Source organism: Podarcis bocagei (genome assembly GCF_964188305.1).
Source record: "Podarcis bocagei genome assembly, chromosome: 16".
NCBI lineage: Eukaryota > Metazoa > Chordata > Lepidosauria > Squamata > Lacertidae > Podarcis > Podarcis bocagei.
Window position 1 is genome coordinate 12,970,245 of NC_138142.1, and position 25,215 is coordinate 12,995,459.

At 47.6% G+C, this 25,215-nt stretch overlaps 1 protein-coding gene across 13 annotated transcripts in view; it reads left to right on the forward strand.

The window, feature by feature from the left end:
- Positions 1-25,215, forward strand: part of ARVCF (ARVCF delta catenin family member) — a 615,179-nt gene that overhangs the window by 470,234 nt on the left and 119,730 nt on the right. For 10 of the 13 annotated variants that reach the window (XM_081174768.1, XM_081174756.1, XM_081174761.1 and 7 more), the window contains one exon: positions 10,854-11,356. In XM_081174768.1, the coding sequence (XP_081030894.1) occupies positions 10,854-11,356 (503 nt within the window). The remainder of the gene's footprint in view (positions 1-10,853; positions 11,357-25,215) is intronic. The other 3 variants (XM_081174762.1, XM_081174764.1, XM_081174767.1) reach the window with 1 other exon arrangement.

Sequence of the window (25,215 nt, forward strand, 5' to 3'; positions counted from 1 at the left end):
CTCTCTCTCATAGCACTAGAACTTGTGGAAATCCAATGGCGCCGAATGTTGGAAGATGCAACACAGGCAAAAGGAAGCACTTCTTCAAGCAGAGTATTGTTAAACTATGGAACTCACTTCCACAAGATCCTGGCAGAGATGGCCATCTACTGGGTGGCTTCAAAAGAGGACTGGGCAAATTCGAGGGGGATAAGGCTATTGAACATCTTCCAAGACAACGACACACACTCACATTAATAATAATAATAATAATAATAATAATAATAATAATAATAATAATAATAATTTGTATCCCGCCCTCCCCAGCCAAAGCCAGGCTCAGAGCAGCTTACATCATATAAATCAGACAATATGCATAATACAATATACAATATGCAAATCAAATAACAGTCAACATTCATTAAAATAATATAGAATATTAAATATGGCAAATCAAAATGGAAGATTTTGCAACACTGAACAAGATAGCTTTGATTTTATGGGTAAAGCAAGAAGAAAAAAGTTTCAAAGGTTTCGAGCAAGAATGAACTTCTTTTTAAAGAAAAGGAATGAAAAATAGTGGGAGATCATTTATAATGTTAACCATTTTCGGGCTCTCTAAGAATTGTAATTAAGAAAATTAGCAAAAATAAATAAAATCATTCTGTCCAATGACTGTTCTCATCTTGTGAGTTCTTTTCTTTCTTTCTTTCTTTCTTTCTTTCTTTCTTTCTTTCTTTCTTTCTTTCTTTCTTTCTTTCTTTCTGTATTTTAATCTTGATGATTACAAAGAACTCATAAGCCACTTGCTCTCAGCAGTTAGGAGTGTCATAACTTGACACTGGAGGGAACTGTCAGGAGTGAACATGGATCACTGGTACCAAACTGTATGGGAAACAGCCCTACCAGAAAAGCTAACCAACAAATTGAAGCTAGCACAGGGACAAACAAAAGAGGATGCTTTTTTTCATAATTTCTTTTTTTTTTAATACTTTTCAAGTTTATACATTTCACTAATTTTATACATTTCACTAGTTTTACAATCATTTTGACATTTCAAAACTTGACTTCCTTTCCCCTCTTTCTGCGGTTCCTTAAATTTATTTTTAATATCTTCTGCATATCCAAATTAACCTAATTCACTCATTTATTCATCTTCTTTAAATATATGCTCTTATGAAACTGCAGTTTGTTGCAATAATCCTGCCAGTGTTTTTATCTGTTTACAATTTATCTGTAAATATTCAGTAAACCATTTCCACTCTTTCATAAAAAGTTTGTTATCTTGATTTCTTATTCTTCCGGTAAGTTTCTCCATTTCTACACATTCCATAAGTGTTTGTATCCATTCTTCCTTTGCTGGGACTTCTGCTTCTTTCCATTATGGGGCAAGTAACACTCTTGGCACTGTGGTGACATGCATGAATAAATTTCTATACTAAATTTCTAAACTACCTGAAACTACTACAGTGGTGCCTCGCAAGATGAAAACAATCCGTTCCGCGAGTCTCTTCGTCTAGCGGTTTTTTCGTCTTGCGAAGCAGGGCTATTAGCGGCTTAGCGGCTTAGCTGCTATTAGCGGTTTAGCGGCTTTTAAAGGCTTAGCGGCTTAGCGGCTAAAAGGCTATTAGTGGCTTAGCGGCTTAGAAAAAGGGGGGGAGCGAAAAAAATCGCAAGACTTGCAAGACGTTTTCGTCTTGCGAAGCAAGCCCATAGGGAAATTCGTCTTGCGATGCGCATCGAAAAACGGAAAACCCTTTCGTCTAGCGGGTTTTTCGTCTTGCGAGGCATTCGTCTTGCAGGGCAGCACTGTACCTGAACTACTAAACGCCTTCAGCCTGGTGTGACTCCTCTTCTGTTACATATACAGCCAAACAAGACAACATAACCCCCCCCATCATAGAAATCAACATGGCTAATTCGACCCAACAACCCTTCGCCGCCCCTCACACACAAACAAAACTCACTGCACTCAACTGAGCAGACAAACTAGGAACCTATCCCTGTGATGCTGGCACAAAACACTAAGCAACCAATTGAAATATCATTATTCTTTCTCCCCCCCTTCTCCCCGATTTACACTGCTTAACCCCACAATGTCTATGACAGCAATGTCTCTCACTGAATGTAACTGGCCTGTAGAAAGGAATCTATGAGTTGAAAACAGAGACGTTGTCTTGTTGTTGTTTAGTCATTTAGTTGTGTCCGACTCTTCGTGACTAAACCATAAGGTTTGAAACTTTGAACAAGCAAAACGTTGGAGAAGGGAGGTTGGGGGATTAAGCGCAGAGGTTAATCTCTTATATCTAAACAGTATATGGAAAATTGGATGCATTCATCATTCCCTCGGCTTTGGGGTGTGCTGCTGTTAGAGAAATGCTGAATCCTTCCTTCCTTCCTTCCTTCCTTCCTTCCTTCCTTCCTTCCTTCCTTCCTTCCTTCCTTCCTTCCTTCCCCTTTGGTGAGGCTACTTTCAGGACTGGGGAACCTCAGGTTTCTGGGCCAAACATGGCCCTCCAGGCATGAGTGTCCGGCCCTCGGCACTCTAACCAGCCACATCCTCTGGTGGCGCTGTTTTGCACTCTCCTTGAGTGCCTTTGCCTAGTTCAAATGTGTCCTGGAGCTCTGGGAATGCTTCTTGCTTGCCTGGATGGCATTGGGAGAGGGGGGCATTACGAGCGTGTAGAAACTAGCCTAGCGAACCAAGGTTACAATTGCCTAAGTCTCCCTATTTTCCAGAGTCAGCTCCAGATTTACAGAAGCCGTCCCAGTTTCTGATTCTATCCCAGAATGTCCCGCTTTTCCTTAGGACGTCCCTATTTTCATGGGAGAAATGTTGGAATGTATGGAGGTTGTGCAGAAGAGAATGTGAGCTCATTTGGCCCCACCCATCCCTGGACCAGGGGGGATCCCATCACCTTTCCCCATAGATGTACTGCCTTTGCACTTCCCTCTCCATGTTTACTCCTGTTTCCTTCTCCATCAGTCAGGGCCGCCTTTCCCTCCCTCCTGCCTTCTGTCAAACTCACTCTGCGCTTTTATAGGGATGTCTTTCCTGTGGTCATATTTCTTAGATCTTTCTGCTAGCTTTGCCAGGAATCCTTCATCCTCTCCCTCACTCCTACCTTCCCAAGAATGCCCATTTGTTCAGCCTTGTGGCCCATCCATCTCGCTCTGAATATTCCTCATCTTCCACCCACAGAGCTAAAAATAAACAAGCCATCCCTCTTTTTGTTTGTCTTGAGTGAATAGCTGCTGTTTGGGCTTCTGCCCTCCTCCTGTTGTGATGTTTTCATTTGTTTCTTTTTTCGATTCCCATTCTCTCTCTCCTCCCACCCTCCATTTCCATCATTAATCTACCTTTCCTTCTAACAACGGCAAAGGCACTGAATCATCTTCATTTGTTTACTTCTGGAATTGCCCAGCTGAGCCAACAAATTCAAGATATTTGTTCTGTGCCCCCTTCGTAACTTTGATCGCGGGAGCTTTCTCAATCTGCATTTTCATCAGGAGTCCTGAAGGCCACCAATCACAGCAATACCTCAGGATGCTCCAGAGACACATTAAACTGTATTCGATTTGGAGCTCCAAGCGCCATAACATTAGGCCTCCTATATAGCACAAACCTACCTTCTTATATGGGTTATATATGGGTTATATGGGTTATGGGTTATAGCATAAACCCACTACATGGGTGGCGCTGTGGGTTAAACCACAGAGCCTAGGACTTGCCGATCAGAAGGTCGGCAGTTTGAATCCCTGTGACGGGGTGAGCTCCCTTTGCTTGGTCCCTGCTGCTGCCAACCTAGCAGTTTGAAAGCACGTCAAAGTGCAAGTAGATAAATAGGTACCGCTCCGGCGGGAAGGTAAACGGCGTTTCCGTGCGCTGCTCTGGTTCGCCAGAAACGGCTTAGTCATGCTGGCCACATGACCCGGAAGCTGTACACCGTCTCCCTTGGCCTATAGAGCGAGATGAGCGCCGCAACCCCAGAGTCGACCGTGACTGGACCTAATGGTCAGGGGTCCATTTACCTTTTACCTTTCCCAAGCTAGTATCCTCCAGATGTTTGGACTATGACTTCCATCAGTCCCAACCAGCAACACCTAATGATCAGGAAAGGAAAGGGAAATGTCACCCAAAATATCTGGAGGAGATCAAGATGGGGAAAAGCTGGATTAGGCAAAGCAGAAGAGTCAGTGCATAACACATTTTATTCCTGCAGAGGTTTGCAATGGGCAATTGCCTAAATCAGGGCAGTCCCACTTTTCTTACCAAGGGGGTTGTAAGAATACTTTAATACAGAACACACAGGCTTTCGGAGGGGGGGGCATGAGCCCAAAATTTGATGCCCTCCAGCCCTCACACTACTTTCTCAAAGCCAGCTAAGTGAGACACCAGGCTTTGGGAAGGAGCACAAGGCTCTGACAGGGTCCTAGAGCCCCCTTGTTTCCCAAAGCACTAACTAGACTTTGTGATGGAGGAGGGAGGACTCTAGGACCCTGTCAATGCCCTCAGGCCTCCTTCCCAAAGCTCAGTGTCTCACTTGCCTGGTTTGGAGAAGGCGGTGTGAGGGCTGCAGGAGTGTCAAAGGTTGCCGAGGGCCACTTAAAAATGGAATGCGGCCCTCGGGCTGCACATTGGACCACCCTGGCCTAAACTAGCGCAGAAATTTTTATTGGGAGAAATTAGCATCAAAATGGGTGGCACTGTGGTCTAAACCACAGAGCCTAGGGCTTGCCGATCAGAAGGTCGGCGGTTCGAATCCCCGTGACGGGGTGAGCTCCCGTTGCTCAGTCCCAGCTCCTGCCAACCTAGCAGTTCGAAAGCACGTCGAAGTGCAAGTAGATAAATAGGTACCACTCTGGCGGGAAGGTAAACGGCGTTTCCGTGCGCTGCTCTGGTTTGCCAGAAGCGGCTTAGTCATGAACCAAAACATAGCTATCATTTGAAATTTGTGATGCAGTTTTATAACCAACTAGTGTTTCCCAAAATGCATAGATTAGGGAAATGTGTGCATAAGAAGGAAGCTGTACAAACTGAATCTAGTACCCCACCATCCCTGAGATATGGACGCTTCCTCCTTGCTAAGACACCATCTGCACCAAACATTAAATCAGTATCATACCACAGAGTGGTTTAATAGTCCATCCCTCTTCCCAGGGAATTCTGGGAATTGTACCTCTGTGGCGCTGTGGTCTAAACCACTGAGCCAAGGGCTTGCCGATCAGAAGTTAATAAAGGTGGTTCGAATCCCTGCGACGGGGGGAGCTCCCGTTGTTCAGTCCCTGCTCCTGCCCACCTAGCAGTTCGAAAGCATGTCAAGTGCAAGTAGATAAATAGGTACCCCTCCGGCGGGAAGGTAAACGGCGTTTCCCTGAGCTGCTCTGGTTCGCCAGAAGCGGCTTAGTCATGCTGGCCACATGACCCGGAAGCTGCACGCCGGCTCCCTCGGCCAATAAAGCGAGATGAGCGCCGCAACCCCAGAGTTGTCCGTGACTGGACTTAACGGTCAGGGGTCCCTTTAGCTTCAGCGTCAAAATTTTGATGGATTTTCACGAGTACTTCTTTTTTCAAGGGCAAGCTGACAGGGAAATGAGTAACTGGGGGAAATTGAACTCACTCATCCCTGAAAGATTCAAGCATCCCACCCCCACCCCTACCGCACTTGGATGCTACAGGAGCTCCGGGGATGCTGGAAAATATAGGCCTTAGCATGGACACCCTAGAAGCCACAAGGACTCCTTGCCACTGCAGGAGACTCTTGTCACTTTCTACGGAAATTGGGTGTGTGATAGGCATTTTGTGGTCTTGTTGTTTTGTGGACGACAGGAGAAAAACAACATTCAAATTTCTGTTTTAGACCGCCTTTTCTGTGATGTAGGTGTGATGTACCTGAGGGGTGGTCTTAGGTTACACCCCTTCTGTGATGTATGCTTGATGTTTCTGGGGGTGGTCTTGATCTGCAGGGTGGCAATTTCAAAAGTCTTTATAAGGCCTTGCGTACCATTGTTCTGGGTCCCTCCTCTCTCCTGCGGGTGAGGGGAGCACCCTGTTGCAACAGATCAATAAAGATCAAGCTTGCTAGCTGCTTTGCTTCTCAATATTCTCTGGTTGGCCTCTGTTATTCTCTCCTACCAATAGGGAACCTATGTAAGGACTCTATTTGGGCTCTTGGATACCCCATAAGGGAAAAGGGCAATTTTTGTTTACAACAGGTGCCTTGGGGGAATGCATTTCCTTGTGTCCCTGCAGCCTAGGATTCTGCTGCTGTGGCCTTCGTGAGGCACCAAGCTAGAAAGGGGCTCTCAGGTGGAAAGATGCACACTTTGTAAAGCACGCAAGCATTATGCAAGTGGGAAGGAAGTTTGCATACCGAGCCAGCATCATTGCTACTTAGATCAAACCAAAAGAAATTCAAGAAAGCGCTACCACATGAAGCCGCGGGTGAGGGTTGTTGCCTACTTATAACCCATCCATCTGTTACCCTGGATAAATGCACATTAAAAGCATCTGGCCCCTTTCCATGTGGGCCACTCTCATTCTATTTGTGCATCTGGAAAGGGGAAGCTGTTCGAAGCAGAGATCATCCTTATGGGTTGCTCCTTGTGTGCTGTAGTTTCCTGGGAAAGGCTTCCAAAGTGTTAATCTCGTTGTGAAGGCTAGTGGCTGTAAGAGCTAATGGGATGGCGGCAGGGTCTGTAATCCTGTTTGTTTTGCAATAATGGGCTCATTGACGGAGGCTTTGGTTGGAAAGGGACAAAGTCCGAACAAAGAAGGCCTTAGACACAGTTTAATAGTGGTGGAGTGAGTTATAGGAACTCCAAGCCAGTGTCCCTCTGACTCCAAAGACTATGGTTTCTCTTGTCAATATGCTGCTTCTCTTTTGACAATGACAACCAACCTGCGAGCTTATCGGATTCCTCCAGGTTATGTCTGGATAGGCAAAAGAAGATATCGGTAGGTATAAAAACAGGGGTTAGAGAGAATGTATGTGTGTGTTGTTTGCTTGTTTGTTTGTTTGTTTGTTTGTTTGTTTTCCATAGAACTGTAGAAAAGGCACTTCTACAAGTGCCACATAATGTTTCTTCTGCACTTGCAAGAAAGCGATCCTTTAGTATAACAGCACCTATATTTTGGAAATCTCTGCCCACTGATATTAGGCAGGAACCTATTGTTTTTAGCACCCTGCTTAAAAAATGTGTTTTTTTTTTTTGTTTTGTTCTGGCAACCCTATCTAAGCATGCCATTTTAGCTTGTAGTGTTTTGCGGTTTTTTGACATCTGTCTTCAAATTACTGATTGTATTTTAACTTATTTTTATGCCACTTGTTTTTAGCGTTTTGGGTTTTTTATTTGCAGCTTTGATCAATCTTTTGGACTGGCTATTGCAAACTGCTTAGAGGTCTTTTGGTTCTAGGGAGCAGCATATACATTTTGTAGAAGAAATGAAGTGGAATGGGAACGCCCACAGAGCCCTAGAATCATTCTCTGAACACCAAGGATTCTGAAAGATGTGAACAAATAGGCAGTGCCTCTGAGCATGTGAAGAGTGCCTTAACCTCGGCATTGTGTATTGTGCTGAACCTTGAATGTGACTTCTCATCAGACTTTAGTTTTGGTGCCTCCCAGGTTCAGAAGTTAACCAGAGGATGGGAAAGCAGTGTAGCTCATAGTTTGCATGTAGGGAAGTGGGAGAAATTTGATTTGGTTTGCACCGAAAGGCGACTCTTACCCAATTCCTTGAAACAATACGCAAACAATACGCACAGCCATCCTTCAAAATTCACATTTCTCCAAATTTTGCAAGGCTGTTCTCCAGCCATTTAATGTGGACTGAAAGGCATACATTAGGGGGAAGTGTGCAGATGTTCCCTGCCTGGAATGCCACTGCTAGAGCAGCCGTCTTGCGTGGGGAATTCTCCATTCTCATTCCCTGCGATCTCTATTTAGGGCTGCCCTGCAAGTTCCAACACCTGAAACCCCGGAGAGCTATTTAGGCACAGTATACGAGATCCAGGAACCACTTGCAATGGCATTATTTTGGTTCAAATTAAGCCACAACTTTATTGATTATAACCGTAAGGGGTTTGGGCTTAGGTCTTGGGTATACAGTGGTACCTCGGGATGCGAATGGGATCCGTTCCGGAGCCCTGTTCACATCCTGAAGCGAACGTAAGATGCGTCTGTGCGTGCACAGGTCATGTTTCGCCGCTTCCGCGCATGCGTGTGACGTCATTTTGAGTGTCTGCACATGCACGAGTGGCGAAAGCCAGAAGTAACATGCTTCGTTACTTCCGAGTCGCCATGGAGTGCAACCTGAAAATATTTAAGCTGAAGCGTATTCATCCTGAGGTATGACTGTAGCCTGCATTGGAGGGATGCGGGTGGCGCTGTGGTCTAAACCACTGAGCCTCTTGGGCTTGCCGATCAGAAGGTCGGTGGTTCAAACCCGCACAACGGGGTGAGCTCCCGTTGCTCTGTCCCAGCGCCTGCCAACCTAGCACTTTGAAAGCACGCCAGTGCAAGTAGATGTGGCAGGAAGGCAAACGGCGTTTTCATGCTCTCTGGCTTCCATCACAGTGTCCCGTTGCGCCAGAAGTGGTTTAGTCCTGCTGGCCACATGACCCGGAAAGCTGTCTGTGGATAAATGCCGGCTCCCTCGGCCTGAAAGTGAGCTGAGCGCCACAACCCCATAGTCGCCTTTGACAGGACTTAAACACCCAGGGGTCCTTTGCCTTTTCACCTTATAGCCTGCATGAACTGGCCTGCCTTCTGGTTGATTCTCTAAGGGGCTCAAACCAGTGGCATACCCTGCAAGTGTCCTGATTTTCCGGGGACAGTCCTGGAATTACAAAAGCCATCCTGGCATCTGAACTGATCCCGGAATGTCCCTATTTCCCCTACCAGTGCCGCTGTCGCTGAGCTCAGGGAGGAGAATGAGCCGGTGCTTCTCCCAAGCGACAAAGGCAGCTGCGAAGGAGCATCCTGTTGCCTCCCCATGGCCTCTCCATGGCCACCGCTGCCAGCCTCCTCCCTTGGGTGGCTTGTAGCAGCTGCTGGAGTGCAGGCAAGGCCGAGGCCTCAGATAGGGTGTCCTGGAGAGCCACCTTTGAAAAAAAAAATGGGGGGCCTACAGGTCTCCATCCCAGTTTGGGGGGGTCATCAGGACAGAAGCTCTGGCTGTTCTGGTTCCTTCTGCCTGGGGCCAAGGGCAACAGCATCGGGAGCGAGTGCGAAACACCTGTTCGCACCATGCACAAAGAGGGTGAAGGGAAACCCCTGCACCTGTGAGTGGCGTTTAGGCACTCATTATCCCTGCTTCTTGCAAGGAAAAATATTGATGTGAATGTAACATTATTATCTTCCTTTATGCTGCAGAATGGAAACAGCTCTCCTGCATAAAAGCAGACATAATGGCTGTTGAGACAGTGTAAATTGCAGCCCTAAAAACTAATGAATTATACATATTCCAATAAGTGCGTCAATAAAAGGGTCTCTTGGTTTTTTTCCTCCCCCTTTTTTTTCTTTTTTTGGCTTTCCCTTGCTTACCCAAATTCTTCAGGCTATTTCTGTTTATTGATTTCTCCAGCAGCTGAATATAATCGTACGGTGGAAGTGTTTGATAACACAAGCATTAATTGTGGCATCGAAAAAGGCTAATTTGAAAAGATTAGTCACCCTGAGAGTCTAACCTCTTAATTTGGTTCAGTCCCTGATTGGATTATATGACCCAGGGGTTAATTAGGGGGTTAGGCCCTGCAGGCGTTCTTGAACTACAAGTCCCATCATTCCTCACCATTCATCATGCTTGGTGGGGCTGATGGGACTTGTAGTTCAACAAACACCCAGAAGTCCGCTGGAACAGGCCAATGGCCCATCTAGTTCACCACCCTGTTCTCACAGTGACCATCCAGATGTCCCAATGGGAGGCATGTAAGCGGGAACCAAACACAAGAGCCCGCTTCCCTCCCATGGTTTCCACCAATTCCTCCAATCTCCACTGTCAATTTATTATTTATACCCTGCCCATCTGGCTGGGTTTCCCCAGTCACTCTGGGCGGCTTCCAACAGAATATTAAAAACACAATAAAACATCAAACATTAAAAACTTCCCTAAATAGGCCTGCCATCAGATGTTTATCTGTTTGACATCTGATGGGAGGGTGCCACTACTGAGAAGGCCCTCTGCCTGGTGCCCTGTAACCTCACTTATCGCAGGGAGGAAATAGCCAGAAGGCCCTCGGAGCTGGACCTCAGTGTCCGGGCTGAACAATGGGAGTGGAGACACTCCTTCAGGGATACTGGGCCAAGGCCATTTAATGCTTTAAAGGTCAGCACCAACACTTTGAATTGTGCTCGGAAACGTACTGGGAGCCAATGTAGGTCTTTCAGGACCGGTGTTACATGGTCTCGGCAGCCACTCCCAGTCACCAGTCTAGCTGCCACATTCTGGATTAATTGTAGTTTCCGGGTCACCTTCAAAGGTAGCCCCACGTAGAGCGCATTGCAGTCGTCCATGCAGGAGATAACTAGAGCATGCACCATTAGATAACTAGAGCATGCACTCTTGCGAGACAGTCTGCGGTTAGGTAGGGTCTTTCTTATACAGCGATTCTTAACCTGTGGGTCCCCAGATGTTGTTGGACTACAACTCCCACCATCCCTGAGCTCTGGCCTTGCTAGCTAGGGGTGATGGGAGTTGTAGTTCAACAACATCTGGGGACCCACAGGTTGAGAGAGGCTGCTCTAATATATGGATGGGGTGGGGTCTAGCTTAGCATTTCTGGATGATGCTCCCAACATAGCCTGTTTAAAGGCACGGTTCTTGTTTTAAAATCAAAACACCTTCTAATATCTCCCCCTCTTTCTCTTAGCAGGGGTTACGATGACCCGATCGAGACCGAGATCGTCGACGAGAGGATCCCCTATCTGCATGGCAGCTATGCAGCGCCCTTGGCACAGCCCGAACGGGGCAGTATGGCCAGCATTGACCGCCTGGGCAAGCGCTCGCCTTCCATTGACAGCATCCGCAAAGACCCCCGCTGGCGGGACCCCGACCTCCCTGAAGTCATTGCCATGCTCAGCCACCCCATCGATCCGGTCAAGTCCAACGCGGCTGCGTATCTGCAGCACTTGTGCTACGAGAACGACAAAATCAAGAAGGACGTGAGGCACCTCAAAGGCATTCCCATTTTGGTGGGCCTCTTGGATCACCCCAAGCCCGAGGTGCACCGCAAGGCTTGCGGGGCACTCAGAAACATATCCTACGGGAAGGATAATGAGAACAAGGTGGCGATAAAGAACTGCGATGGGATCCCTGCTTTGATCCGGTTGCTGCGGAAGACGAATGACATGGAAGTTCGGGAGCTCATAACAGGTCAGCACCTCTGTTTGTACCTATGGGGATATGTTTGTTTTTATGGAAAGCTTTTGCTTGCTTCAGCACCAGTCTGCAGAGTTTGCCGCGGAAGTAGGGACCACCGTGGTCTGCCAACCACTTGGTCTGAATTTATTCCTTGATTTATTAATCATTTAGGTAAGGTAAAAAGGTAAAGAACCGCTGGCGGTTAAGTCAAGTCAAAGGCGACTATAGGGTTGTGGCGCTCATCTTGCTTTCAGGCTGAGGGAGCTGGTGTTCGTCCGCAGATAGCTTTCTGGGTCATGTGGCCAGCAGGACTAAACCACTCCTGGCACAATGGGACACCGTGACAGAAACCAGAGCGCACGGAAACACCGTTTACCTTCCTGCTGCAGTGGTACCTACTTATCTACTTGCGCTGGCGTGCTTTCGAACTGCTAGGTTGGGAGGAGGTTAATCATTTCCTTGTTGTTGTTGTCAGCATCTGTCTGTCTTAGGAAACAACAGAGGAGTGCGCCTTTGGGGGGTGAGGTCAAGCTATTGGATAGTTGCAGCGCCTGCGGTGGCTGTAGAGACCGATGTGGGACAGACATGTCATTTATTGACGTACAGTGGTACCTTGGGTTACAGACGCTTCAGGTTACAAATGCTTCAGGTTACAGACTCCGCTAACCCAGAAATAGTGCTTCAGGTTAAGAACTTTGCTTCAGGATGAGAACAGAAATCGTGCTCCGGCGGCACAGCGGCAGCAGGAGGCCCCATTAGCTAAAGTGGTGCCTCAGGTTAAGAACAGTTTCAGGTTAACACTGAAGAAGCTGTTGAACGCCCTCCCGCCAGATGTCAAAGAGAACAACAACTACCAGACTTTTAGAAGACATCCGAAGGCAGACCTGTTCAGGGAAGCTTTTAATGTTTGATGCGTTACGGTATTTTAATATTTTGTTGGAAGCCGCCCAGAGTGGCTGGGGAAGCCCAGCCAGATGGGTGGGGTATAAATAAATTAATTATTATTATTATTATTATTATTATTATTATTATTATTATTATTATTATTTATTATTATTAAGAATGGACCTCCAGAACGAATTAAGTTCTTAACCCGAGGTACCACTGTATATCTCATCCTTTCATCCAAAGGAGCCTAAACACACACACAGAGAGAGAAAGAGAGAGAGAGAGAGAGAGAGAGAGAGAGAGAGAGCACAAAAAATATCTTAAAACTATCAGCAATGAAAACGCTTCCAGCACAGTTTTGGGCTGGGGCAAGGATCTCTACTCAAAAGCATATTTATTTATTTGTTTGTTTGCTATTACATTTATACCCCCCCTTTCCTCCAAGGTGGTGCTTAGCTCTTCTTTGCAGGTTTCCCACAGGCATCAGGTTGGTCCCTTTGAGAGCAGGGATGCTGGACTGAAGGGGTCGTTGGCCTGGATCCAGCGGGCTTTCTTCATATTTTATTTCATCAAATTTATATACCGCTTTATGGTACAAAACAAACAAACCGTCAAAGCAGTTTGCAAACTGTGTCTTTGATTCTTAGCACTCCTTCTCATTGTCCCCAGGCTGCCAGCCAGAGCCTCTCCTATGCCTCTTCCCTGCCTGCCCCCACATTATTCACCCAACATTTGACGCTCACTGGGCATGCTCAGTGCTTTTCGATTTCTGCCGCCCACCCTCCCTGTTCCATCCCCCCGCCCCAAGTTTTTTTTGTTTCCCCAAGTGTGCTGGTGCCTCCCTCTTGGTGATATTTTGGCTGCATCAGGACCAGCGCTCAGAGGACTGAGTTTGCATTTAGTATATAAAATGTTCTTTTAACTTGAATGGATTGATTGCTTCAGGTCCTGGATTATTTTGCAGACTTTTCTTTAAAAAGGTTCTTCATTTTTTTTTAAAAAAAGAAGAAGAGTGAAATCCATTTATTTTTCAGTAGTAATTTGTCAGAGAAGCTAATTTCCCAGAAATATGCACATTTCCTTCCTCGCCCCTGTTTTTTTAAGATTCAGAAATGGAAAAGCTGGCCCATAATTTGACCTGCATGGATAATATTTTAATGTTAAATGGTTATCAGGCTTCTCTGCAGTGACAGAATCACGTCTGAGTTTGCCCTTTCCCCTGTTGAAAGGGGTGGCCGCAGTGGCTTTGAATCTTGATTAATGAATTCATTTTATGCTCTGAACATGTGCTGTCGGGATTGGGGCCAAATGAGCTGACATGCTGTCATGAAAGGCATTAATGGCTTTTTATAAAGTAAACAGCAGATCTGGAGAAGGGTGCCACATTTTGCACTAAGCGCATAAGACCAGATTAGCTGGATCAGGCCCATGGCCCATCAAGTCCAAGTTGGCTATTCATGCAGAGCGATACAGCTGTTTCACCCTCAAAGTAGACTCCATACACAAGTCTTTGAAGATGACTCTTTACTTGCAGAATGGCAACTATTAACCAGCAGTATCATCCTAAGAGCAGTACAATTCATTTCACTCTCTTGAGCCCAAGAGAGGGTTCTTCTTCCTCCTTTGAAGCAGTCCCTAAATTATACCTTTGTCTGTCCTCACCAACTCATCTGGGTAACGTGTTCTCGGAGTCTCCACGCTCAACAAAACAATGGCAAAACAACCATCCAAACGCCAACCTCCACCCCTCCTTATCTAACACACACACACTTTTAAAGGGAGTTAACCCATTAACAGAGCAATGGTTCAGCGTTTCTGTGACCTTAATTGGAGCCAGAAGATTTTGCAGCTGTTGCATTACATTATGTAGGTTTTCTTTTCCCCAATGCACTTTATGCTTTGTAAAATGCATTTTCTAACAAATACAGTACAAATACTAACTGTTATGTACTGAGTTGAATAGGATCCAAAAGGCAGCAGTCTGATTGGTCCTAGAACAATAGGCCCCAGAATGCAGCAGTCTGATTGGTCCTAGAACAATAGGCTCCAGAATGCAGCAGTCTGATTGGTCCTAGAACAATAGGATTCAGAATGCAGTAGTCTGGTCCTAGAAGAATGCAGCAGTATGATTGGTCCACAGGAGCCACCCAATCCAGCTCCAAGTGGAAGTGAATCCGCGACCTGATTGGCCTACAGGAGAATCCCAGAATTAGCCAATCACGTGGGGCCCCTTGTATAAATAATGTATATAAAGCAGACATTCTGGGGGAACTTCCATTCCTCCTCACCGCTATGAGCTGAATAAAGAGCATGAAATCCACTCTTGACTCCGAGTATATTTCACTAACAGTCCAGCATCCTGTTTTCACAGTGGCCAAGCAGATGTCCCAGAGGGAAACCTGCAAACAGGACCTGAGCAAAAGAGCTCTTTCCCCTCCTGTGACCTTCAGCAACTGAAAGCCTTTCTGCCTCTGACCATGGAGGCAGAAGATTGCCATCATGGCTGGTAGCCATTGATAGCCCCATCCTCCATGAATTTATCCAATCCTCTTTTAAAGCAATCCAAGTTGGTGGCCATCACTGCCTTGTGGGAGTGAGTTCCGCAGTTGTTGTTGTTTAGTCGTGTCCGACTCTTCGTGACCCCCTGGACCAGAGCACGCCAGGCACTCCTGTCTTCCACTGCCTCCCGCAGTTTGGTCAAACTCATGCTGGTAGCTTCAAGAACACTCTCCAACCATTTTGTCCTCTGTCGTCCCCTTCTCCTTGTGCCCTCCATCTTTCCCAACATCAGGGTCTTTTCCAGGGAGTCTTCTCTTCTCATGAGGTGGCCAAAGTACTGGAGCCTCAGCTTCAGGATCTGTCCTTCCAGTGAGCACTCAGGGCTGATTTCCTTCAGAATGGAGAGGTTTGATCTTCTTGCAGTCCATGGGACTCTCAAGAGTCTCCTCCAGCACCATAATTCAAAAGCATCAATTCTTTGGCGATCAGCCTTCTTTTATGGTCCAGCTCTCACTTCCATACATCACTACTAGGAAAACCATAGCTTTAACTATACGGATCTTTGTTGGCAAAGTTCCACGGTATAACTGCATAAAGAACTTGCCCCGAATCTGCCCTAAATCTGGCAGCATTGAGCTTCATTGCTTTCTGCCCCCAAATCTAGAGTTGTTGTAGGAGCTGCCTTGGCTTCAGCAATCTCACAGTATTTATTTAGGCACATCTTGAAACTGAGCAATCCTTTTTCTTCTTCTTATTTTACTGTGCTTTCTCCCCTGTTCTCCCCGCCCCCCTCCCCATACTGTGACTTGCATGTGATCTCTTGGGACTCGGGGCGGGGGGCAACATTATTTCAGCAGACCATTCTCTCATCCTCAGTGTGGAGAAGAATGAGGGCAGGTCTGATAAGGGAAGTAATACGTTGTGATTCGGCAAGGCAGCGAAAGGTCTTATTTTATCGTGAGCGATAAGGCTCAGCGCAGAACGAATGTTCCCCATCAGAGATACAGGATGTGCGGCTTCTATTATGTGGCTCGGACAGGCAAGCAGAAGTTAGGGGCTTTTAACGAGCTTTTCCGTCATTGGGTACTTACCGCAATGTAATTTGTGTGGATTATTTGAAAATGCTGCAGTACTGTGGCCACGGGGTCTGGTATTCTCTGCCAGACAAATCCCTAATCCTGTAGGCCAGAAACTCCATTTCTGCAAAGAATTGATTCCAGCTCGCCTTACCTGCAGAGCAGGGTTTACACAGCATATATATATATTTAACAACTGGGCTTTGTGTCTTTAGTTTCCAAAGAGGCTACTGCATTGGGAGCAGATTTCTTGCCTGACCTCTTGCAACTTGGGATGTGTGAGCTTCCACTGGAGGTGGTGAGGAAGATTCCTGTATTTTATATTTCCTCCCATCCCCAAGGAATGGCTGCATAACCAACTTGCTGTCAGAGTTAGTCAACATTCACACCATTCATATAAAGCACTATGATACCACTCAGCTGTACCTCTCCTTTAAATCAGAACCAGTGAAGGCGGTGAAGATCCTGTGTGAGGGCCTGGAGGCGGTTGGAGGATGGATGGCGGCTAACAGATTGAGGTTGAATCCTGACAAGACAGAAGTACTGTTTTGGGGGGACAGGAAGCGGGTGCGTGTGGGGATTCCCTGGTCCTGAATGGGGTAACTGTGCCCCTGAAGGACCAGGTGCGCAGCCTGGGAGTCATTTTGGACTCACAGCTGTCTATGGAGGCGCAGGTTAACTCTTTGTCCAGGGCGGCTGTCTACCAGCTCCACCTGGTACGCAGGCTGAGACCCTACCGGCCCGCAGAGTGTCTCGCCAGAGTGATGCATGCTCTAGTTATCTCCTGCTTGGACTACTGCAACACACTCTATGTGGGGCTACCTTTGAAGGTGACCTGGAAACTGCAATTAATCCAGAATGCGGCAGCTAGACTGGTGACTGGGAGTGGCCGTCAGGACCACATAACACCGGTTCTGAGAGATCTGCATTGGCTCCCAGTACGTTTCCGAGCACAATTCAAAGTGTTGGTGCTGACCTTTAAAGCCCTAAACGGCCTCGGTCCTGTATACCTGAAGGAGCGTCTCCACCCCCATCCTTCAGCCCGGACACTGAGATCCAGCGCCAAGGGCCTTCTGGCGGTTCCCTCATTGCGAGAAGTGAGGCTACAGGGAACCAGGCAGAGGGCCTTCTCGGTAGTGGTGCCCACCCTGTGGAACACCCTCCCATCAGATGTCAAAGACATAAACAACTACCTGACATTCAGAAGACAACTTAAGGCATCCCTGTTCAGGGAAGTTTTTAATATGTAACGCTGTACTGTTTTTAACACTTGATTGGGAGCTGCCCAGAGTGGCTGGGAAACTCAGCCAGATGGACGGGGTATAAATAATAAATTATTATTATTATTATTATTATTATTATTATTATTATTACTCAGGGCCGGCTGGCCTATGAGGTGGACTGAGGAGGCTGCCTTGGGCTGCAAAATCTCGTGAGGGTGGTTACCCCTGAAGGTGCTTCACCTGCCCTACTGCCGCCGGAGAAGCAAGGAGAAGCAGTGGCTTCTGGTGAGATCTCACGAGAACACGCAGAACTCTCGTGAGATCTCACAAAGATTGTGAGGTCTCACCACAGCCATCACTTCTCCTCACTTCTCCTGCCACTGCCGCCAGAGAAGCAAGGAGGGAGAGGCTGTGGCTTCGGGCGAGATCTTGTGGACCTCTTGCAAGAACTCACTAGAACCTGGAAGCCACAGCTGCATGATCCCAGTTCATAACCTCCAACATTTCTCTAATGAAAACTGAGACATCCCATTCCATAATGATAAATTTTACTATTTATATCCCAGACATCTTGTTGGGTTGGCCCAGCAGTCTGGGCAGCTTCCAACAGTTATAACAGCGATCAGGAGGGAGATAAGGGACGCCAGCGATAAAGGAGGCTGCCTGGGAGGGTGGAGGTAATAGCACATGGATCCTCAGGAGTTTTGCACTGGGTCACCCCAAATTCACAATCAGATCACATAGCATGTCCATGGCTACAGCCTGCACCCAAAAAACCCCTCATGCATCCACTGTTTCGTGGGGCCGCAATGGCGCAAAAACGTGGTTACAAAGCACCCATCCACATGGATCCTCAGGATTTTTGCATTGGGCATTTGCCTCCTCTAAAAACTACCGTATTTTTCGCCCTATAGGACGCACCGTCCCATAAGACGCACCTAGTTTTTGGGGGGGGAAATAAAGGGAAAAAAATTATTTCCCCCCCAGGCGCGGGGCTGGGGCAGCTCGAGCTTCCCCCGACCCCAGCCCCCAAACAGGCAGCTCTCTGCAAGCCGTGGGAGCCCAGCGGTGGCTCCCACTGCTTGAGGAGAGATCCGCGAAGCCTGGACGCGCTGAGATCAGCGCACGCAGGCTTTGGGATGCCAGCAACTCTCCCCAAGCAGCGGGAGCGTTCCCGCTGCTTGGGGAGAGATCCGCGAAGCCTGGACGCGCTGAGATCAGCGCGCGCAGGCTTCGGGATGCCGGCAACTCTCCCCAAGCAGCGGGAACGTTCCCGCTGCTTGGGGAGAGATCCGCGAAGCCTGGACGCGCTGAGATCAGCGCGCGCAGGCTTCGGGATGCCGGCAACTCTCCCCAAGAAGCGGGAGCATTCCCGCTGCTTGGGGAGAGATCCGCGAAGCCTGGACGCGCTGAGATCAGCGCGCGCAGGCTTCGGGATGCCGGCAACTCTCCCCAAGCAGCGGGAGCGTTCCCGCTGCTTGGGGAGAGATCCGCGAAGCCTGGACGCGCTGAGATCAGCGCGCGCAGGCTTCGGGATGCCGGCAACTCTCCCCAAGCAGCGGGAGCGTTCCTGCTGCTTGGGGAGAGATCCGCGAAGCCTGGACGCGCTGAGATCAGCGCGCGCAGGCTTCGGGATGCCGGCAACTCTCCCCAAGCAGCGGGAACGTTCCCGCTGCTTGAGGAGAGGTCCGCGAACCATGGAGAGCGAGAGGTGTCGGTGCGCACCTACCGCTCTCGCTCTCCAGGCTTCAGCAAAAGCCTGCATTCACCCCATAAGACGCACCCACATTTCCCCTTCATTTTTTGGAGGGGAAAAAGTGCGTCTTATAGGGCGAAAAATACGGTAGGTGCGTCTTATGGTCAGGTGCGTCTTATGGAGCAAAAAAGACGGCATGTAAAAACATAATTAAACATTAAATGGTTTTTAAAAAAACACCCTTCCCTACATAGGATTACCTTCAGATAGCTTGGAGGTTGGATCACTCCATACCCATCAACATTTCTTCAGTGAAAATAGGGACCTCCTAAGGAAAAGTGGAACATTCCGGGATCAAATCAGAAATCTCTAAATCAAGGACATCCCTGGAAAATAGGGATAGTTAGAGGGTCTGCCAGTATGCAGGACCTTGGTGGAGGGCTGGCGTTGGGGTGGCAAAAGCTTCCCGTTTTGCCTCAGTTGGCAAAAGAGGATAGGCCACCCCAGATACCACCTTGACAGTCCTAGGAACTGTCATTTTTAAGCTTGCTGAGAATTGTTAGGAGGCCCCTACAGTGGTACCTCGGGTTACAGATGCTTCAGGTTACAGACGCTTCAGGTTAGAGACTCTGCTAACCCAGAAGGTTAAGAACTTTGCTTCAGGATGAGAACATAAATCGTGTGGTGGCGGCGCGGCAGCAGCAGGAGGCCCCATTAGCTAAAGTGGAACCTCAGGTTAAGAACAGTTTCAGGTTAAGTACAGACCTCTAGAACAAATTAAGTTCTTAACCCGAGGTACCACTGTATTTTCCTCCCAGACCTACAATTCTCAGAGTTCCATGTGAAGAGGAATTGACTGTTAAACCACTCTAGGAACTGTAGCTGTAGGAGAGGAACAAGTGTTCTCTTAACAACTCTCAGCACCCTTCACAAACTATGTCCCCCTCCCCAAAGAAAATGGCAAAGGTTCTCCTGTATCCACTTCCACATAATACATTTAAAACACTATAATACCACTTTAAGCAGCCATGGCTTCCCCAAAAGAATCCTGGGAGGTGTCAAGTTATCCTCCAGGGAGGGGGAAATAATCCAGGTTAGATTTCAAAAAATAAGTGGTTGTCATTGTTCTGAGCCCCCAGCCCATTTTTTTTATTATTATTAAAAAAGCTCCAAACCTTGGAAATGAATTCTGCGAACAAGCCCCTGGCCACGGGGCCTGCAAATTTAATTGTTTGCACACAGAGAACTTAATACGGCGTCTTCTCCTTTCTCAACCATGCAGAGTAACCGTAATCTTCTTTGAAAAGAATAAACCTTATTACAGAAGCCAGTGTTTCATGTTTACAATAGCTGATTTGAAAATGTGTCGAGCTGGAAATCTTCTGCCAACTGGGACGGCAAGTTTGCGAAGAAATCAAAAGAAGATGTCCCGAATGGTGTGCGAAAAAGAAAAAAAGGAAAGTGTGTGGGGGGGGGGAAGCCCTTTGGCACATCTCTGCAAAAACTAATATGTATGATCAAGATAATGTTTAAGCAGGGTATGAAAATGTCTCCTCTGCAAGGAGCCCTCTTTTCTGTAGAGGGGAGATGTTGGTGGATGAAATTATTTCAGCAGGAATGTTGCATGGGGTTTGCTTTTAGGGCGTGTTGGAGGTTTTTTATTTTTTGCAACCCCCCACCCCAGTGACAAGGGATGGAGCAACCCCCTCTAGGAGGACAAGTTGCAACGCTTGGGACATTAGTTTAGTGCAGGGTTCCCCAAACCTAGGCCTCCAGCTGCTTTGGGACTACAGTTCCCATCATCCCTGACCACTGGTCCTGCTAGCTAGGGATGATGGGAGTTGTAGTCCAAAAGCAGCTGGAGACCCAAGTTTGGGAAACCCTGGTTTAGAGAAAAGGAGAATAAGAGTTGACGTGGTAGAAGTATTTAAAATTATGTGTGGCATGGAAAGTGAAAAGTTTGTCTCCTTCTCTCATAACACTAAAACCCATTCCTAACTGGTGAGATGGTATTTTTGTGAAGCATCCTAGAATCGCAAGCTTGTGTTTCATTCTGCATCATCATCATCATCATCATCATCATCATCATCATCATCATTTTATTTGTATGCCGCCTCTCCTCAGTTAAAAACACTGCTCAAGGCGGCTTACAACATGACAAGATTTGCATACAGTGGTGCCCCGCAAGACGAATGCCTCGCAAGACGGAAAACTCACTAGACGAAAGAGTTTTCCGTTTTGGAGGTGCTTCGCAAAACGAATCTCCTATGGGCTTGCTTCGCAAGACGACAATGTCTTGCGAGTTCCTGCTGGTTTTTTTCCCTCCCCCCCCTTTTTCTAAGCCGCTAAGCCGCTTATCAGCTGATAAGCCTCTAAAAGCCGCTAAAAGCCGCTAATAGCGCTAATCCGCTAATCCTTCAATGGGCTTGCTTCGCAAGATGAAAAAACCGCTAGACGAAGAGAATCACAGAACGGATTCTTTTCGTATTGCGAGGCACCACTGTAGTTACAAAAGTCATAAACCATAAATAAACCACATCAAAAAAGTCAGCATAGGCAAGGCCCTCTGCAAGTCGTGTGCAGTGCTTTGAAGTCCTGATGGTATTACCTGAGGAAGAGGGAAGATACAGATCTGGCCAGATCAGTTTCGCTACCCCTGGAAACCCAACACGAAGGATGCCCTGCAACATTTTATTGCAGACCCGCTTGTTCCTGGCGCTTGAGGGCTTTTGACAAGATTTCTCATGCTCAAATTCACAACACCCTTGCTGGACAGATTGCAGACCTTCTAGTTTTAAAGGAATTGGCTTTACACTGTTTGGCTGCTATATAAATAAATGCTTCATAGCAGAAAATAGTATGTTCTGTGAAAATACCCAAAATATTGGCTCGTTGACTGGGATCGCCGTGCTTAGGGAAAAACAAAACAAAACCCTTCAGCTGGTAATGGATTCTGGATTAATTACTCATTTTCTTGTTCTCAATGGCTAGCCGTCAGGAGCTAATTTATTCCTTTTTATTTCTATTATATTAATTTGTTTAAATGCTAAAGTGACTTGCTTTTTTTTTTTAAAAAAAAATCCATATTACTATAATTACTGCTGTGCCTTGTGTGGACATAAGCTGCAATGTAGTGAGTGAAGTGATTCAAGGAAATAAATACAGTGATTAACGTCCCTGCTGGCAGTAAGTAGCAAAAGACTCTTGGCAGCAGGTTAAAGCAACGCAGAGGAAAGGGCAGGTTACAGCTGATTATTGGAGTCAGGAAGTTTAGATTATTGGAGCCAGGAAGCAGGGTGTTTGTGTGTCCCACTTGGCAAAAGGCCGCCCTCTATTTGCAACTCCGTAGTTTAGAGAAAAAGCGACTGCGGCCGCATTTGCACCATACATTTCAAGCATTATGGTATCACGTGAAGCAGCTTCCCCTCCAAGGAATTCTGGGAGTTGTAGTTTGTTACGGGTGGTGACAGTTGCTAGGAGAACCCTGTTCCTACCCACTCACCCAAAGCTACCCAGAGTGGTTTGACATTAAGTCCCTCTTCCCAGGAAACTCTACACGCTGTGAGCAGTGTGGTTACCGCTGCTGGCAAATTCACCCGTTTGAACCCTTATGAATCCCACTGCCCCCCCCAAATTGCCAAAATGCTCCCCTCAGATTCTCACCAAGGATCCAGTCACATATTGGCAGATCCAGGTTCTGCGATTAAGGTTGATCTGGAGGTCTCGCTCAGTGAACCCTTCTATTGGATGCCATTGGAGCCAGTGTGGTGTAGTGGTTAAGAGCGGTGGACTCGTAATCTGGTGAACTGGGTTCGCGTCTCCGCTCCTCCACATGCAGCTGCTGGGTGACCTTGGGCCAGTCACACTTCTTTGAAGTCTCTCAGCCCCACTCACCTTACAGAGTGTTTGTTGTGGGGGAGGAAGGGAAAGGAGAATGTGAGCCGCTTTGAGACTCCTTAAAGGGAGTGAAAGGTGGGATATCAAATCCAAACTCCTTCTCCTCTTCTTCTTCTTCTTCATCTGTTCAGCTGGGATTCCTACAGTTCTACAATTCCTACAACTCTACAATTCTATGATTCTGTGAACCCGCTTCCTCCAAATATTGGGCTCTTTGCAACAAGGAAAGTGATTGGGCAATACACTACAACTTGTGGGATAACTATTCCTTTGACACTTCATCTAACCTCTCTTCAAATGTGTAAGAGTGAATGTTCATAAAATAGCCAGTGTTATTGAACCGCCCTGCAGACAAATTGGAGTGAATGTTCAATAAACAGGGCATCTAGAACCACGTAAAGCCAGAGTAGGGAACATTTGGGCCTCCAGGTGTTGCTGAACTACAACTCCCATCAGCCATAGCAAGCATGGCTACTGGGTAGGAATGATGGGAGTTGTAGTTCAACCACCTCCAGAGGGCCATGGGTTCCGCACACCCGGACTATAATGTCCGGCTAAGGAGGAGGCAAGTTCAGCACCGATCTTCCTTACCCTTTTCCTACTAGCCACTCTCAGCCACCCTATGTGGCTTTCAAGATGTGCGCTGAGCAGAGCTAATGTGCAGCAAACTGCCCCCCCGGAAATGTACACCTAGTCACTGTATCCTATACCCCATAGCAGGTAAAGGGATGTGGGTGGCACTGTGGTCTAAACCACTGAGCCTCTGGGCTTGCTGATCAGAAGGTCGGCGGTTCAAATCCACGTGACGATGGTGAGCTCCCGTTGCTCTGTTCCAGCTCCTGCCAACCTAGCAGTTTGAAAGCATACCAGTGCAAGTAGATAAATAGGTACCACTCTGGCGGGAAGGTAAACAGCATTTCCATGCACTCTGGTTTCCATCACGGTGTTCTGTTGTGCCAGAAGCAGTTTAGTCCTGCTGGCCACATGACCTGAAAAGCTGTCTGTGGACAAACGCCGGCTCCCTTGGCCTGAAAGGTGCGATGAGCCCTGCAACCCCATAGTCGCATTTGACTTGACTTAACCATCCAGGGGTCCTTTACCTTTTTCTTACCCCAAAGAAGGCCACAAGCAAAATCCCAACCTGGATACGCCAAAGCTGTTTGGCTCAGCTAAATTTAAGGGAGCCCCTTTCGGAGGTCACTTTGCAGGGAGGAATGTTTTATATCACCAAAGATCTGTTAGTCATCTGGGTCTGTTGGGCTATAGCTGAAGTGCCACTTAAGCGCTGGGGAGGTGGGAGATAAAATTCCTGCTGGCACATGCTGCCTACCTAAGAATGGCCCTAAAAGGATTGCAGCCTAAAAGCAGATGCCCTTGGGACGTGTGTGAAGCCACAGACAAGTAGCGACAAGGGTACCGATTATAGATTCCAGGGAACCTTTGGCCCAGCAAATGATGTTGGAGTCGCAGCTCCCATTGTCCCTGAGCATGCAGAGTTGGAGTCCAGCAAAATCTGGAGGGCTGGAGGTCCCTGACCCTTGACATACCATATTTTTTGCTAGGACGCACTTTTTCCCCTCCAAAAATTAAGGAGCGTCCTGTGGAGCGAATGCAGGCTGCTTGGCTTCAGCGATAGCAACGCGAAGCCTCCAAAGCGCAAAGGGAGCGCTCTGTCCGCGCTCCCAAGGCTTCGCATTGCTTTCGCTGAAGCCTGGAGAGCGAGAGGGGTCAGTGCGCACTGACCTCTCTCGTTCTCCAGGCTTCCAAGGTAGCCGCCTGAAGCCTCCAGAGCGCAGCGGGAACTCCCGCTGCGCTCTGGAGGCTTTGGGTGAATGCACCTTGAATGCACAGAATGCACCTTGTTTTAGAGGGGGGGAACAAGAAAAAAAATTCTCCCCCTCTCTGCACAGCGTCCCTTCAGCGAAGCGGGAGGAGAAATGGAAGGGGCTCCGTTTCTCCTGCCGCTTCGCTGAAGGGGCGCTGAGCAGAGAGGGGGAGATTTTTTTTTTCTTGTTCCCCCCCTCTAAAGCAAGGTGCGTCCTACGGTTGGGTGCGTCCTATAGAGCGAAAAATATGGTAAGTATCAGCTTGGTCCAACCAGTTTCCTTTCCCTACTGGTTCAGGCAGGTTGTAGGGGTGACTGGTTTCCTGGCATACCAATCTCAACATTGCATAATCTGCCGTAATTGTTTCTGGTGTCCTCACAGAATATTGATCCTTAAAATAGGCCTGCCATATTCACATTGAGGCATAGAATCATAGAACTGTAGAATTGGAAGGGACCGTGAGGGCAGGAATCTTTTGCCCCACGTAGAGCTCAAACCCACAACCCTGAGATTAAGAGTCTCATGGATTACAAGCAGCTAGCTATGGCTGAACCACTGAGCCTAGGGCTTGCCAATCAGAAGGTTGGCGGTTTGAATCCCCGTGAGGGGGTGAGCTTCCGTTGCTCGGTCCCTCCTCCTGCCAACCTAGTTTGAAAGCACGTCAAAGTGCAAGTAGATAAATAGGTACCGCTGCGGCAGGAAGGTAAATGGTGTTTCCGTGTGCTGCTCTGATTCGCCTGAAGCGGCTAAGTCATGCTGGCCACAT